The following is a 17,314-nucleotide window of genomic DNA, read 5'->3' on the forward strand; positions in this document are numbered from 1 at the left end:
CAAGCAGGAATCTCTGGGAGCAGCTCCAAGGCAGAGGGCAGGAGCAGCACATGGCAGTGGGGGGAGGGACGGCTGAACTGCCCAGCAATTGATAGCCTGATGGGCGGCTGCAGCACAGGGAACTTAGGGGAGCGGAGAGCTGATAAGGGAGAGCTGATAGGGGGCTGCCGGTCCATCCTTGTTACAAGCCCCCACCAGCTAGCTGCAATGGGCTGCTCTTCCTGCAAACAGTGGACAAAGCAGGTGGCTGCCAAACGACTAGAAGGGAGCACTGCACAACTTTAAACGAGCATGTTCCCTAATTGATCAGCAACGTAACAATGAAACAACGTTAACCGGGATGACTTTAAGTGAGGAGTTACTGTAGTCAACAGTGAACAATATGGAATAACAATCTGATTGTTGTGCAGATGGCCACATTTCCACATCAGTCAACAAGGCTGCATATCCAGAATTTCATCACTGTGTGGATTTTGCAACAACTGGTTTACATGGCCTGTGATATACAGGTCGCTATACAGGAGGTCAGACTAGATGATCTAGTAGTCTCTTCTAGTCTTAAACTCTATGACATGAGTTTCCAAATGATCAGGTTACTAACCTGAAATTTATAACAAATTAACATGCCAGAATATGTGCTAAACCAAATGGATACAAAACTTTAGGACCCCCGCTCCTGTTCCACACTTCCCAACAGTCATGTTTGGCAACTTGCCAAGAGTCTGAGAGATGTATCTAATTTGCATAGCTATTTACATAAGTATAAAACATACATATATCAGTACTTGTGCTCTCATCTTCATTGACAGATCAAAAGAAACCAAGATCTACGAATATGGCTTGTTAAGTCCTATTTATACCACAAAATGGAACTGCATAATAACTGGATCCCCTAATATGGCTGTAATGGTAATGTAGTGTTTTAGACATGAGACCCATATATGGTTTTTTATTTTACACAGTATCGAACAATTCCTCTCTTTCAACAGCATAAAAATGCATTTTATCATTTAAATAAAGTTATTTAGTTCACTTCTGAATTAATATAATATAAATAATCTTACATGTCCCATCCAGAGTCTATTGTTATAGTTTTTGATAACTTTTTTATTTTTCCCATTCTTCTTATCATTGTTATTTCTCCACTTTCTTGTTGTTTTAACTGCATCTATCCTATATAAATAAACCCTCTCTCCTTCCCAAGGACCCAATCAACCAAAATAAGCTTAGAACTTAATCTTTTAATTTCTAATTAATTTCTCTTAGACTACAGTGAGACACACTGGGGAGAACAGCAACTTCTATTACGTAGAATTTGCAATCAAAATGTATACTATGGAAAAATAGATTTTTCAGAAGCAAAATTATTACACTAGTCAAAGAATGGGAAACTATCTGAATGGTATGTTTTGACATTTATTTTACCCTATCACAACTTTTTTGTTTTGTTTTTTTCTGCCAGAAGTTGGGAGTGGACGACAGGAGATGATCACTTGATGATTGCCTGTTCTGTTCATTCCTTCTGAAGCACCTAACATTGGCCACTGCCGGAAGACAGGACACTGGGCTAGATGGACCATTGGTCTGACCCAGTATGGCCATTCTTATGTTCTTTCTTCTACACCAAACACTTGCACATATGCCATTCGAGACATATAACCATAATCTGGAAATTGGCTTGGTGTACAAAAGTCAACAAAACTGAGCTCTGAGACCAGGAGAAGCAGAAATCTATGTATTTTTAGTTCACCAGACAACATGATCAGGAAGCAAGAGTTCCAGGTACTTCTACTACTACTATATTGTTGGTTCAATCCTCTCCCAACTGGGTGTTACTACAATAAGGCCTTGGCTACACTTGAGAATTCACAGCGCTGCCGCGGCAGCGCTGTGAAGCGCAAGTGTAGTCGCGCAGCCAGCGCTGCGAGAGCTCTCTCGCAGCGCTGCAAGTACTCCACCTCTCCGAGGGGAATAGCTTGCAGCGCTGCGAGCGAGCGTGCAGCGCTGCAGGCGCTGATTACACTGGTGCTTTACAGCGCTGCACTGTTTTTCACACCCCTGAGCGCAGCAAGTTGCAGCGCTGTACAGCGCCAGTGTAGCCAAGGCCTAAGAGTCAAATATCATTAGCTAAGTGCAGCTATGCACACCCCTTACTTCAATACACATCCAGATCCTGCAGAATGGAAACAAAGAAAGAAGACAGCACTGATGCTTCTAGTCTTTATGGTTGCATAGATAAATAAAATCTGAAGCAATAGAATGCTGAGAGAGCAGGTGTAAAAGAGGTGTGAACTGCCCCCGTGAAATGCTTATTTTTTAGCCTAATGAAGGCTAATAATTTTCAAATACAGATGTACAAGTGTCTGCCTAATCTGCATGTACAAGTACTGCAACTGTACACACAAACTGGCTAATTGCATAAACAAATAATCAAAGGACAGAAATAGTAATGATCCTAAAAGCATCCTGCATCATTTTTCTCAGCCAAATGATACTTACTGTAAGAATAATTTTACTAATTTAAAGTTTAGTGGCCATATACTACTCACAATTTTTGTGCAAACCTTTTTTTGTTACCATTGGAAGATCCCCTGTAGTATATGGCTCTTAATTTGTAGCCCTGGACAAAGGAACATAATTAAAAGTGTAATGTGGCTTGTGCATAGAAAAAGGGATAGGACTAAGTATGCTGAGTCTATATTTATGCGATGAAAAACTAATTCTTAAAGAGTTAAAAGAGGTGATTCTCAAACAAAAAACATGTAAAATTAAAACAAGCTGATTAATGCAAAATTATAACATGTCAAGATTGAACAAAAGTGGCACTTTACATAGACTTCAGCATTTGTGGCCAACACCCTTGATTCGTCCAGGCCCTAGCTGTCAACAGTCCAGGGTTTTCAAACATCATCAAGGAATACTGGTATCCCAGCCACTAATCACACCAGCCAGGAATATGTGACAGCATTAGGCAGCCTTTTTTCTCTGAGCTACTTTTCTCCTATAGCTAAGCTGTCCTGTCCCTGCTACCTCATGCCTGCATCTCCTCTCTCATCAGTAGGAAGACCCAATCCTCACCCACTTTCAGCTATCTACAACAAGGGAAGGAGCTGGAACCAAGTGCTCCTGAAAGAGGAGACACAGCTGGCAGGGAGCAGAAGAGGAGCCTGCATGTGATAGGAGTTGAGCTAAATGGGGAAGAAATCAGGAGAGAAGAGGGAAGCTTTGAAAGGCAGAAATTGTACAAAAGTGTCAGTGGGGGGTGGGGAACAGAAGGAGCCACACTTTTTCAGATATGCAGAGAACGTAAGGGCTGCTAAAGGAGTTATGTGCCTTATGCAGATTTTAGATTATTTTTCTCCCTTTTCTCTCTCAGCACATTAAGAAAGTCCCCTAGAATTCACACAGCTTTCTCATCACCGTCAGACGCTAATTTCTTCGGAAAACTATCCCTGACCGCTTTCTTCTGATACTGGCAACTTTGCTCATATAATGGTAACTGCAATGTTTTTAAACAAACACCACCAGCACTAAGGGACCCTTGTCAGCAACTTAGCACCCGGCTGTGGGAAAACTGCAGGCACCTTCACACTTCAGTGTGCAACCTCAGTTCTCAAACTGTGGATCAGGACCACAAAGTGGGTCATGACCCAGTTTTATTGGGGGTCAATAGGGCTGGCTTAGACTTGCTGGGGCCAAAGCCCAAGCCCCACTGCCAAGGGCCAAAGCTGAAGCCTGAGCCCAACTGCCAAAGCCCAAGCGCTTCAGTCCTGGGCAGCACCGCTCAGGTTACAGGCCCCCTATCTGGGGCTGAAGCCCTTGGGTTTCAGCTTTGCCCCTCCTAACCGCCCGGGGCTCCGGCTCAGGCTTTCCACCCTGAGGCAGCAGGCCTTGAGCGAGCTCAGTCCCCGTCCTGGGGTCATGTAGTAATTTTTGTTGTCAGAAGGGGATCGTGGTGCAATGAAGTTAGAGAAATGCACGTATAGAAGACTCCCAGCGGTGAGACTAAGGGCATCCCCTAGTACACTATGGACTTGCACAACCCCCCCACCTCACGGCGCAGGAACTGCAGTCCTCCACCCCCGGTACCCACGCCTCGGCGCGGGGGTGCACAACTAAGCTTCTGCCCCAGACCTAACGGTCCGCTGCGCCCGCGGCCAGAGAGGGATGAGGCCTATCAGACGCAGATGCCGCACTGCATGCCGGGAACTGTAGTCCTCCTGAGGGAAAGATAAGGGGCGGGCCATGGGGAAGATGCGGACCATCTGTGAGAGCTGCGCCCCCAAGACAGAGGATCCCGGCTTTCACCAATTGAAGTTAATTAGGCCAGCCGATACTGAGCATGCGCATTGATACATTTTCCTCCTCCCGTCAATCCTGGTTCTAAGCATGCGCACTGACACCTTTCCGCTTCCCCAGTTATTTGCTGGCCATGCGCACAGATAACTCTGTGCCTCACTAGCCCCTACCTGCCGCTTGTTGTTGAGCAAGCGAACTAGGATATTCGTGACCCGATCGGCAACTGATGAGCACGCGCAGTGTGAAACAGTAGCTGGCCGGTTGCTGAGCCTGCGCAGTGCGGAGCCTTTCGGGAAGGTTCTGTGTCGTCTGTTTCGCTACTACAGCTTTTCTCTTCAAGGAAAATCCGTTCAGGGTACGGGCGACCTGCAGCCCCAGCCCCCCACCCTGCCTCGCCGGGACCCGACCGCACCCCCTTCACGGTCCCAGCCCTGCCTCTCTCACTAAGGAGACCTGACCGCAGGCCCGGCCTGTCCCCGCGCCTCCCTCCGAGCTCCGGCCCCATCCCTGATCCTTCTGCCTCGCCGGCATCCGGCAGCCCCCGGAATCTGGGCGCAGCTCGCCTCGTCTTCTCCCTTCTCTGGGAGCCGGCCGCAGGGCTGGGGCTCCCGGGGCCAGAGGGGATGGTGGGCGCCGTCTTTGGGGTTGGGGCCTCGCGCCAGCTGAAAGCGTCTTCTTTGGAGCGGCGGCCCCGGGCTGTCTTTCGGGCCGCTCTGGGGTCGCTAGATCAGCGGGAGCTGAGGCGTGCTGAGCACCTGGCAGGATCGGGCCCAGCTAGGTTAGCGCTGGGCAGGTGAATCTTCTTCCCTTGCTGCGGGGCTGATCTTCCCTTCCCTCGTTGGGAGCAGAAATGAGGCCCAGAGAGTGCGAGGGGAGGGCAGATCTGGTACAGGAGGAGGAAAGATCTGCCAGTAAGATCTTTCTGACCCCTTCAGCCCTGCTGCTAGAGTCGAATTGAGGGAGAAATCTGTTGCCTCTTCTCTCTGGTTCAGATTTTGGGGGAAATGGGGGGCGGAGGGTGACCTGCTGTCTTCCCCCTTCTGTCCTACTGCAGCAGAGGAAAATGGGCCAGCCTGCAAGCTGCAGAACTTGATGGCATCAAATGTGGAGCCGAAGTGGCTGCTTGCTGTGCTTGCATTTAGGGTCAGCCCTGTGAGATGGACCATCGTAATGGAGAAAGAGATTGGCACCGTGTTAACTGCGCGGTTCTCTCTCCTTTGCTGCAGTGCCCACTTTCACCGTTGCCTCCTGCTCTGCCTGCTCCCGCTTTCAGCATGGTAAAGAAGAATACTATCCCCGATGGGTAAGTATCCCTCACACTGAGAGAGGCAGGAGCGGGCCCAGCCCCGCCTGCAGGGAGGGGGCTCTGACTGCCCCATGCACTCTCTCGCTACAGCATCTCCTCTCTGCCACCTACAGCCAGTTAAGGTAGGTATCTGCTCCAAGACAGGGAAGACACAGCCCACCATCCCCCAGGTGAGTATAATATCCCAGCCTGTCTGTGAACGCTTCTCCTTCATCAAGCTCCTCTTCCTAGCCTCCTTCCCCCTGAATTGCGTCCTCACAACTGGGGGGGAGGGAAGGGACAGTAGTCCATCCTTTCAACTTCTCAGATGTTTACAATACCACCAAGAGCTGGGGAGGAGATGGGGCGGGGGGAGGGGCGGGCAGATGCTTGCATGCATGTGCACAAGGGACATTCTCATAGATGCAAGTGCAAAAGCCCATTTTTTTTCCTACTTGTACTTTTCAAGTGAACTATCAGAATGTTTACTGGTGATGTCTCAGACAATAAGTCCCAGGATGCAGCATTCTATCCGCATCCTAGTGATCTGGCATGCTGGGACCACTGGCTGTGCTTCATATTAAAAATGACAGTGGCTGCGATCTGCTCCATTTTTTTTATAACAAATGTAGCCTTTGTGCTACTGGCAGTTCACCAACAGACTTAGTTGGGTGCACACAAACTTAAGGGCTAGTAATATGGAGTAGTCAGTGAGGCTTATGCTTTTCATCAGAAGATCTCTGAGTGTTTTAGAAAGGTGGGTATTATCCCCATTTTACATTGAGGGTTAAGTAGCTTTACCAAAGCCTTTGAATGAATGAAAAAGTCAAAAACAGTACATAGGAGTCCTGATTTCCGTTCCCTGCTAAAAAGATCTCTTATGTTGATATTATAAAACCAATCCAGGACAACAAAAATAAATATAATTTTTTTTAAGTAACTTCAAAGAATTTTAGGTGAGTTTGGTCATAGCAGGCTGTGGTCAGGAATTAAAACTTGTTAAAATATCAGTAGCTTTTTATTATTTAAAAAGTATTTAATAGTTTTAACTTAATTTGTTCTTCCACTTCCCTTCATACTATATCCAAAGTTTTAAATGAAGTTAGATTAAAAGTTTTACTTATTTTTATTTTAAAGGTCTTAGGTTTATCAAACAGAAAGGAAGGAAACTTAAAAGAATGCATCCGAAGAAGTGGGTTTTTTACCCGCAAAAGCTTATGCCCAAATAAATCTGTTAGTCTTTAAGGTGCCGTTAAAAGAATTAGTGTCTTGTTCATTTTCTTCATGGCTTAGGTTATTAATATTACAGAACTGAGAACGTGTTCAGTAACGAATTGTCCCTTCCTTCATCCCCTGAATTTGAAGGAAGTGAAGCAGCTCTGACCTAGACACATAGGCTACAGGCATTCCTTTTTTAATTATGAAAGTTATCCTAGTTTCTAGAAACTAACACCTGTATACATTCCCAAATTGAGAAATAAACTCTATCCTGTAGGAGAGTCATCAGCTAATAAAATTTAGGAGATTAAGTTTAAAAATTTAATCTAATTCCTCAATTTATTTTGTACTTTTCTAAACTATGCAGCTGTGTTTTTAAAGATTTTCTCTTTCAATTTCATGGTTTTTGTCAATGATGAAGACATTACAAGTTCTTAAACAACCTTATTTTTAATCTTATGTAAACATTTAAATATATTTCTAGTGAAACAGCCTTTAACAGTATATATGTGTTTACTTAAAATTAGAAGTATATTTGAAACATGGCCCAAAAGGCTTTTGACCTGCCAAGATCAAAATTGAGGTACTTATTTTCTTGGTATGGTTGATAGAATCAGTAATATAAAGTAGTGTAAGGAATGCAGTTCCCTGGTACATTTGGGTTTTAGTGGCATTGCTAACAGTTTCTCCTGCAGATACGTGAAAAAGGAACTGATTTTTATCTAATTGTTTAAAAATGTGTCTGGTCTTATTTTCTATTTCTTTTTGTGCACATTCTTAATATGAATTTTCTGGTTATTTTTTTTCTGGTAAGAAATTGCTTGTGTGAAAATAAAATATGTTAACTAAATCGCTGAAAACTTTCTGGGCAAATTGCTCTGAACCATTCAGCATTCAGTTTCTTTACTCAGTTTATGACCAGAAAATTTGAAACAGGACAAGTTCAAGCAGGTTAGAAACTATGCAACTCAAAGCAATACCATCAATTTAAAATCTAGTTTAAAACAAACTCAAAGTAGTTTTTAGGTACTACAATTAGCCCTGAATCACCTCCCCATTTTTATTTGTTCCCATCCCTTGTTGCTGTGAGAGAGTCCTGTGCAAACAGGAGAGACTACATACAGAGGAAACCGTGAAACTTAATGCTTGTCTACACGCATATAAGTTGTACCACTTTATACTGGTATAATTAAAACAATACAAACCCCATTGTGTGGATCCAGTTATACCCGTATAAAGGAGCTTCTACTGGTACAGCTTATTCCTGTACAGGAAGGGGAATAAGCTATATGGATATAAGGCACCTTTATACTGGTAAAACTACATTCACAATATGGGGTTGTACTTGTATAACTATTTTGATTTAAAAAATCGTACCCTTAAGCTGAAATAATTATACCGGCACAAAAACTGGGTAGTCCAGGCCTTGCAGTACATAGAGCGCTGTCAAGAGTACCACTTTATCTCCCAGTTTTTCATCGTAATTTTTCATTTTTAATATTCAGTTTTAATTGCAACAATAATAGCTTTAAAAAAATTTAGATAGAAGTTTGTTATATATTTTTAATTTGATATTGTCCCTCTAAGATCAGATTCTAGAGTGTTCTGTCAACATATCTGTAACTTAACTAATTGTATTTTATTTCTTATACAAAGTCACCTGAAGAACCTACTATATTGAAAGGTAGCAGCATCTTAGGCTTGGTCTGCATTACTAATTTATGTTGGTATAACTATGTCGCTCAGGGGTGTGGAAATTCCGCACCCCAGAGCGATCAACACCCTTGAGCGATGTAGTTATACCGACGTAACTCCCAATGTAGACAGCTATATGTTGCCAGGAGGGCTTATCCCATCAGCATAGCTACAGCCTCTCAGGGAGGTGTAGGTAGTGTCTTCACTAAGTGCTTCGGTGGCGCAGCTGCACTGGTGCAGCGTTGTAAGTGTAAACAAACCCTTATTTTTAGATTTTTCTGAAATTACATTTAACCTGAATGGCTGATTACTTTAAGAGGTCTTTATATTATTATTAATCCATCGGTACCTGATTTCAACAAATAAAACAGTATTGTTTAATTAGACATTTTAAAAAGTAAAAAGTTGTTTATAAAGCTTTGTAATTCAGTGATGTATTAGAAATGCGGTGACAAAATTAGAGGACCATGTCTTTGGTATTATTATTTTATTAGGGAATAAAATTCTTCTCTTATTGGTGGCTGTTTAAAAGAATACTGCCACATATATCCATGTTTGATCAACCTTAATTATTTAAAACTTGGTGGTTGAACTTTTTTTTTTTTTTTAAGACTTGCAGATACATTTTTTAAAAATCTCCTTATGTAAGGTGTGTATGCAGTGTTTTGCTGAACCAACCAGCAGAGGGAGTTCAAGTTACTTAAACTATTTCCAGAGCTGCCAGGACACTAACAATGAAAATTATATTTATGTATGCACCAGAATCCAAATTAAAGACAGTGAATACCATTTCCATTGCAGTTCTGTTCTGCTCTGAAAAGTGACTAAAAATGGCACCACAGTCATGAGCTCTATCTGGTCCTCCTGTTCAGAGTTACATATGTTGTATTAAATGATAAAAATGTATCTTTATTGCTTTTTACTTCAGTTAACACTTTGGAACTAATACAGTTAAGTGAGAGTAAGCTGAATTCTGCTTATTCTTGTGCACCATAAACAGAATTGTTTGCTTAGTTCCAACCTTAATTAAAGGTAATGGGACTACACATGTCAGCCTTTGATTTTAAGACCATCAGGTTTGGACAGGTGTCACTGAGGGCCTAATTTGGCCTACTGAACACTTATTTGTGAGGCTGCATGAGAAGAAAAGTTCAAAGTTTGGATTCAAAGTTGTTCACAGGGCTAGCAGTCTAAAATAGAACATTGTTTTAGAGATAAACTGAGCAAATTTGCTCTGGAAGTCAGTGAGACAATGTGTGACCCCAGAAAGCCTTTTGAAGTCTGCCCTCAGAGCAGAATCACACTTTAAACACAGGGGGAAATAGGGCAAACCAAGTCGCATGAGATCTCTGTTAGAAATCTATGGTATCTGTGTGAGAATTGTACATTTCTGTAAAGCACTTAGGCCCAGATCCTGAGCTGCAGCACACAGCTCAAGTATACTATTCTGGAGATGAACTTATGCAATTTGCAGTGTTTCAGTCTCTGTTTCTATACATTTAGTTATTTGGCATGTGTATAGTATCTGGTTTGGAATTCTGTTTTTTGGGGTGGGGGGGGGCGCTAAGGTAAGTACTAAACTCTGGAAATCACCCTCTAATCATGCATATTCGCAAAGGACTGCAAGTTTTGGAAACCTCTGAATTGTTACATTTAGCTTCAGATAGTCATCTTTCAAGTTACTTTTCTCCCCAGTGTAACTTTTAAAAGATGTACGTCTTTTACTGTACTAGAGAAATGTGTTGCTTTTTTACTTTAAGAAATAAGTCTAGTGTCCATTAAAGACACCAGAATAATAGTGTTGGAAATGGGAATGTTCTATTTATATATAGAACAGATAGAGCAGAGGCAGTGCAGGCATCCCATAGTTCGCTCCTGCTGTGCTCTAAATCTGTTGTCACTGCTGTATCACAAACAATCTTGGAAATAGCCCATTGAGCTATCAATTATCCTATGCGTTATTGCTTAATAATGCCAGTGAAGACTGCCAAGCCAAAGACCAAAGGCTTTATGCTTTCAAATTGCTTCTGATACTGAGAAATCCAATTGTACAATTCAACAGTTCTGTCATTTTACTCCTGTAAATTAGTCACCTAACATTCTACTTCCCCAGTTACCTATGGAAAAGGTGGGCAAGTAAATCTTGTGCTTGAAAATAAAAACAGAAGTGTATGTCTAAATTGAGTGTGAAATATACAAAATAAGTACAATGAAGGTAACTAATTGCATATTTTATCTGCAACTTGTTCTAATATAATTTTACTTTCCTCTTGAGAAGATACAACTAAGGTTTTCCCAAGAACTGATACACAGTGGGATCTACTGCAGCAGCCAAAAAACTGAATTCATTCACTGGATAACAGTGATTCCCAACGTGTATTTTTTATGTTATCATTTAGATTGACTCTTCACATAGGTGAAAACAACTGCTACCTTTATTATTAAACTGATTTACTGTTTTGGTGTTACCAATGTTGCATTGAACAGACATAATGACAAATATTGCTAATATTTGCACCTCTGTTTGACCTCTATTTTATGACAATTCAGGTGGATGATAGTTAGTGGTTCTACTTTAAGGATATCTAGTCTCTTAATATAAAAATATCCAGTCTGTTAAAAATCAAAGCAGTAAGCCATTCTTGTCAAATATAACTTGTATTTATAAGAGTGGTCTGCAAGTCTTCTGTCCAAAACAACATTCGTAACATGGTTTGTAGAAGTAATTTCCTTGCTGTCAAACATCTGTCTCAGAGCCTAACTGAAAATGTTCAGGATCAGTAACATAATTTATTCATCGTCACCTTATTAACATAGGGTAAACTCATCTTTCTGTATCCATCTCTTTCTAGAATTGCTCCCTCAAGTACCCACATCAGATTAGACTCTTACATTTAGCGCTTGTCACTGATCTTCAATCACTCAGATGTGATTGCTCAAACAAGAGCTCTTCCCTAAGTTTCCTTTTCGCCATCCTGGTACAAGGGACCACTGCCATTGGTTCACTATTAAATACATAGCCATTTGACCCCCAGGTCAGCCTTGTTTCCTTATACTTGTTACCAGGATACACGTAACTAAATGTGATGGGAGCTTTCTTACTTTGTTTTTAAGAGAGTTTCCATCTCTTGTGGCAGATCTCTGAAACTCTTTAAATATACAAACATTAATTTTAAAAGAATGAAAGGGGGATAGGTTTTCACATAAACCAGACTTAAGAATACTATTCATATACCTTTTCTAAAGTAGCTAGCTAGAGTACTATTATAACAATAATATAGTTAAGAAGCTATTTTTATTTGAAGCCCCTGTTTTCAGACCCAAATAACTTTTTTGGAAAAAATTAGTCTGAGCTTGACGTTTTTATGCTTGTTCTCATCTCAAAAGTGAGACGCTTCCCTTTTGTTTAGAAAAGCAGGTAAAATTCTATGTGCTTTGAGGTGGTAGTGCATTTGGGGAAGGGGATGGGCACAAAACATTTCCACGCGTAGAAAAAAGTTTAAGACTTCTATTTAAATATTTGCATAACTCAAATGGCTTTATTTTTAAGACATCAAATCTTTATGTATATAGTCATATGGAATGTTTGCAAGTCTGAAAAATTAGAGAAATAAAGATAATGACTGAAAAAGTACTGTGTATGTGCAATATGTCACTTATTGATTTAGGTGTGCACAAGTGTATAATCTTAAATGCTTTCTTGTTAGAACAATAAACTTGTGGGCACTATAAAACCCAGGAAATTTGAATTTAGACAGTGGGGCCATGAGAGGCTTTCAAAGCTGTGTAGCCATTCTGATGCAAATTTAAAGGTGACATTTGACTTGTACTCCTCACACACACATCTTTTTAAGATGCTGACAGCAGATCAGTATATATGCTCTTCCTTCCAGAGGTTGGAAAATTACATGTGCTATGAGACTGTATTTTAATTAATTGTACGTGGACTATCTCCTATTTGATAGTAAGCTGCTCCTTTCACACTTGTTCCTGAATTTCCTTAACACTTTTGGTTCTTCCTCTTATCTCCTGAGTATTACTTTGGGACTTCTCCAGTATTCCTTTGACGCCCTATGGTTCCATTCCTTGATTCTTTTATCATCTGCCTCCATAGCTTCTTTCTACATGTTCTCAATCAATCACATAGATTCAGCTGTCACTTCTATGCTGATGATTTCTAGATATACTTCTGTGCCCCTAACCTTTCATTATTTCTCCAGTCAAGCATTGCTGGATTTTTCTGATAACTCCTCTTGGATTGTCAGCTGTTTCCAGCTCAGTTTCTCCAAAAATTAGCTTTTTCACTCAAGCCTTTGTTTCCATTATTGTTGACAAAACCACCATTTTCCTGTCACCCTGTCTCTAGTCTTGATGTCATCTTTGACTTCTAACACCTTCTGCCCTACATCTAGGCTCACAAACTTCTGCTGAGGCAATTTTTCCTCCACCCTATTATTAAAATATTTATTCATGTCTCCACTATTGTAACTACCATTTCTCTGTGTAACTCTCCCCATTTATCCAAAACTCTACTATTAAAAGCTCCCTCTTTGATAGCTCTAACCACATCTTCTTTTCCTCCTTCTCCATCCCCTGTTCCTTCATTGGATTCTTCTTGTATTCCAGAACAAGTTCAGATTTCTTTCCTTCATAGCTTTGCACCATTTTATGCTTTATTTCATCCTAACCCTCTGTTGTTCTCTACGGATCTTTTATCTTTTCCTTCTTCGGTGTGCCCCATACCTTTACGAGTAGTGTAACCTGTAAAGGGAGAATTGTACCCTTTGTTTCTTCTGATAGATAAAGAGTATCTGAAAGGTTGTTGTCTTCCTTCTGCTTATTTTATACCTTTTTAGAAATTTCGGAATATTGAAACATTGGTTTTCGTGAGTTTCCTTGGGAGAACTGAGAACTAGAATGGAGAGTTTTTCACATGCTTAATTGAGAGAAGGGGGTGTAGAAAATTTGCAATGGTCCATCTAGCCCAGTGTCCTGTCTTCAAACAGTCGCCAATGCCAGATGCTTCAGAGGGAAAGAACAGAAAAGGGCAATTATCTAATAATCTATCCTCTGCCGTCCAGTCCCAGCTTCTGGCAGTCAGAGATTTTAGCGATGCATCTGGTTACATCTCTGACCATCTTGGCTAATAGCCATTGATGGACCTATCCTCCGTGAACATATCTAGTTCGTTTTTTATCCCATGGCATTCATGATATCCCATGGCGACAAGTTCCACAGGTTGACCATGCGTTGTGTAAAGATTTTTTTTTTTTTAACGTTTGTTTTAAACCCGCTGCCTATTAATTTCATACAGTAGAATCTCAGAGTTATGGACACCTCGGGAATGGAGGTTGATCGTAACTCTGAACAAGACATTATGGATGCTCCTCAGGGCAGACTGCTCGGAGCGGGGGCTCACATCTCAGCCTGCAAACTTCAGGTTCTTCACTTCCTACCTTTAAGGGGCTACCCCGTGCAATGGGGTGGGGACAGGCAGCTGATTCTAGCCCCCTGGCTGCAAGGGTGATGAGTGAGGCACACTGTGGAACTGTGGGCATGGGGTGCAGGCTGTGGCCTTTTAAAAACGAGCTGCTCCTCCAGAGCACAGTGTGCAAGCAGGAGCTGGAGCTTGGGCTCCAGCAACAAACACTCCCAGGCAGGTTCCAGCAGGAGCTCAGTAAGTTTCTTTCCTAGGCTCAGACTGAGCATGCAAGCTTGTCCCTCTAGGAGGGCAGGGGAGAGGACTTCGTCCATGGCTTACAGGAAAGCAGCGCAAACCCCAGAGCTGCTCCTGCCAGCTGCGCCCTGTGTGGCGATTAGGGGGTGGGGGCGGGGACAGGCAGCCCAGATGTGCCTACCTTTAAGATGCAATACAGGCACAGTACAGTATTTCCTGGTTTGTTTGGTTTTGGTCTCCACTGCTGCCTGATTACTTCCGGTTTCACATGGTGTCCAGTTGACCAGTCAGTCTGTAACTCTGGTGTTTGTATCTTTGAAGTTCTACTGTAGTTTCTGTGTTATGTGAAGGGGAAAATAATACTTCCCTATTCACTTTCTGCACACCAATCATGATTTTACTGACCTTTTTCATATCCCCCCTTAGTTTTCTCTTTTCTAAGCTGATCAGTCCCAGTATTTTTAACCTCCTTGAATTTCTATCTCAAAACTTTTTCCTGTTAGGACTACCCTTGCTCTACTTCCATGTACTCTTGATCCTATTCTCCCAAATGATGATAAAATAACAAATATAAGGAGAAAATCCTTGGAGCTAATGAGACCTACATAACATGCCTGTTTTGAATTATTGTTCTTCCTGTCCCCATCATCTGTTGTAATAACTCTTGTTATGTTACCTCTAACTTAGAAGATGAGCTCCTGAGGCCAGCTAATGTGTTTTACTTCTTGTGAAGTGTCAGTCATACATTGTAAAATAAACGATAAAATGAGGGTGAAGTTAAGTGGTTTTCATTGAGAAATACCCCTACTCACACTCCATTGCTTCATTCATGAGAGGGTGAATTAGGAAATAGTGGACAACCTGTTTTTAAAACAGGACACACTAAATCTGTTTCCATGTATTTATTTAAACCATTCTTCTGTGCAAAGCAGGAAAAATCCTGTGCTAGCAGTAGGTTTTTCCCTTCAAGGAGGAAGATTCATTTAAACTTTAACTCAGAAAATCATGGGCTTAAAGAATCTAAACAGTTGAGATACTGACCGAAAGCCTCAAAGAATCCAAGTAGCTGTCATGTCATGGAGCTACATCTTGTGGTGTGGAAGATACTCTGTCCCCAGGTGGCTTAAGAACTAGAAGCCTTACCTTCAATATATTACCTTTTTGGTACCACCCTGGGGTCAGATTCAGTGCTGCTAATTGACTTGTTCACCCCACCAAATAAACACTTCACATTTTTCAATTTTAAATCCCCAGAATTCTATGCAATTTACTTTACCAACATAGCTTTTACACTTTTTTAATGAGAAAATCTGGATTCAGAGACACTGAGCTTTTCCACAGTACCTGTATTAAATTGGCACACACCTTTTCTGTGCCTGTTTTGCAAAACTTTTCAATATTGTAACACATCTGCACAAGGCTAAAACATATTTTTGTAGATTAACTCCCTACTGTTTTGAAGGTGGCAGAAGTAGGTTCAGTAAAGAATGCTTTGAGTAAGAATTTAACTGCAAACTAAACAATTTTCCAAAATTCCGTTTGCCCAAAGCAAGTAATTTTTTACATTTTTTTAACTTAGAAGTAAAATATCAAACTTTTCATTTTCATCAGTCATATTGCAATAGGGCAGCTGAATAGATTTTTCTACCTCGGTTGTTGAATTTTGCGACAATTTTGAAGCTGGGTAAGAAGAATGGAAACAATGGCTGTTTGGCAATGGTATTTTCTTTTCCCCCTACCCTTAAAAATGTGTGCCCCGTTACACAGAGATTTAAAAGTTAAAGCTTTTAAAATGCATTTTAATCCCTTATGAGAATATATTGAACTAGAAGGATAAACAGTGTATTACCTTCTAAAAGCTTGGACTGCAAGATAACTTTATTTTTAATCTAAACACATTTTTCACAAACACACTAAAAACGTTACCACTCTGCATCTGTTCTGATATGGAATCATGTTGTATGTCATGCACTACTTAAGCTCTTTCGAATGCTGTGGAAATAGTAAATGCAACTGGATTACGTTCACGGCATGGTTTAGGTGCTGTTATCTAGCAAAACTGGATTTCAGTGAATCAGTGTGTGCACACACACACACACACATCTAATGTTGAAGGTGTAAGTCCTTATGTATATCTATATAAATAACTTCAAAAATACAAAATGTGGGTTTGGACCATTTCAGGTTAGAGCCCACTGCTTATGCTGTAACAACAATTTTTAATGAAAATGCTTAAGGGATGGTTGTTAGGTTGATAGACCACAACTGACCTATTGTGCCAGTGAACTTATATAATAGTTATATATTACATATGTAACTTGTTTAATGTAGTTTGGTTTTCCAAAATAATTGAAAGAAGGATTACTTGACAAATGTGGACTTGGAGGAAGCTGAAGCTGTTTTGAACCTTATAATAAACTGCTGTATATGAACTATATGTCAGTACTGGTGTCTCAGAGAAATTGCCTTGTCATTCTATTTATTAGTACTGTTTATATTACTGTAGTGTCTAGGAGCCTGAATCTTGGGTTTTCATAGTTTTTCCTTCCCATGTTCACCCCATTTCCAGTAGACAGAGGGATCTGGGGTTTTTATTGTTTGTTTTTAATTTTTGCACTCTAATGCCATCTCAACATGAATAGGTAGGGTAAAGTATGTCCCTCATTGTCCCCTTTTTCACATAGGTGACCACAGAAGTGCTCATATTCAGCCCTTCTTGGTTATTACTTTGGGTGCTTTAGAAATGTGTGCAGAGGTAGCAATAAATAGGACACTATCATGTACAGGGGAGTCCAGCAGCAAGTTCTTGAACATCAGTGACCAAAATCTCATTAAACTACCTTTTTAAATTTACTTATTAATATATTTATGTGTAAATAACATTCTCCCTTGTAGTCAGACAGCAGTTCCTGTCTGATCCATTTAGTGATGCAACAGTCCAATATTTGCTCTTGATTAATTAAAAATACAGATTAAATCTACTGTTGTCAATAGGGTGACCAGATGTCCCGATTTTATAGTCCCGATATTTGGGGCTTTTTCTTATGTAGGTTCCTGTTACCCCCCACTCCCCCATCTCCTGTCCCAATTTTTCACACTTTCTATCTGGTCACCCAAGTTGTCAATAAACAGATCTCTGT

The 17,314-nt window shown here is 41.0% G+C and overlaps 1 protein-coding gene across 1 annotated transcript in view; it reads left to right on the plus strand.

The window, feature by feature from the left end:
- The first annotated feature begins 4,472 nt into the window (after window positions 1-4,472).
- Window positions 4,473-17,314, plus strand: part of LOC135881119 (uncharacterized) — a 31,486-nt gene continuing 18,644 nt past the window's right edge. Inside the window, exons 1-2 of the mRNA XM_065407633.1 lie at window positions 4,473-4,654; window positions 5,526-5,602. Coding sequence (XP_065263705.1) covers window positions 5,574-5,602 — 29 coding nt within the window. The 5' untranslated portion in view covers window positions 4,473-4,654; window positions 5,526-5,573. The remainder of the gene's footprint in view (window positions 4,655-5,525; window positions 5,603-17,314) is intronic.

Source organism: Emys orbicularis, chromosome 7, assembly GCF_028017835.1.
Source record: "Emys orbicularis isolate rEmyOrb1 chromosome 7, rEmyOrb1.hap1, whole genome shotgun sequence".
NCBI lineage: Eukaryota > Metazoa > Chordata > Testudines > Emydidae > Emys > Emys orbicularis.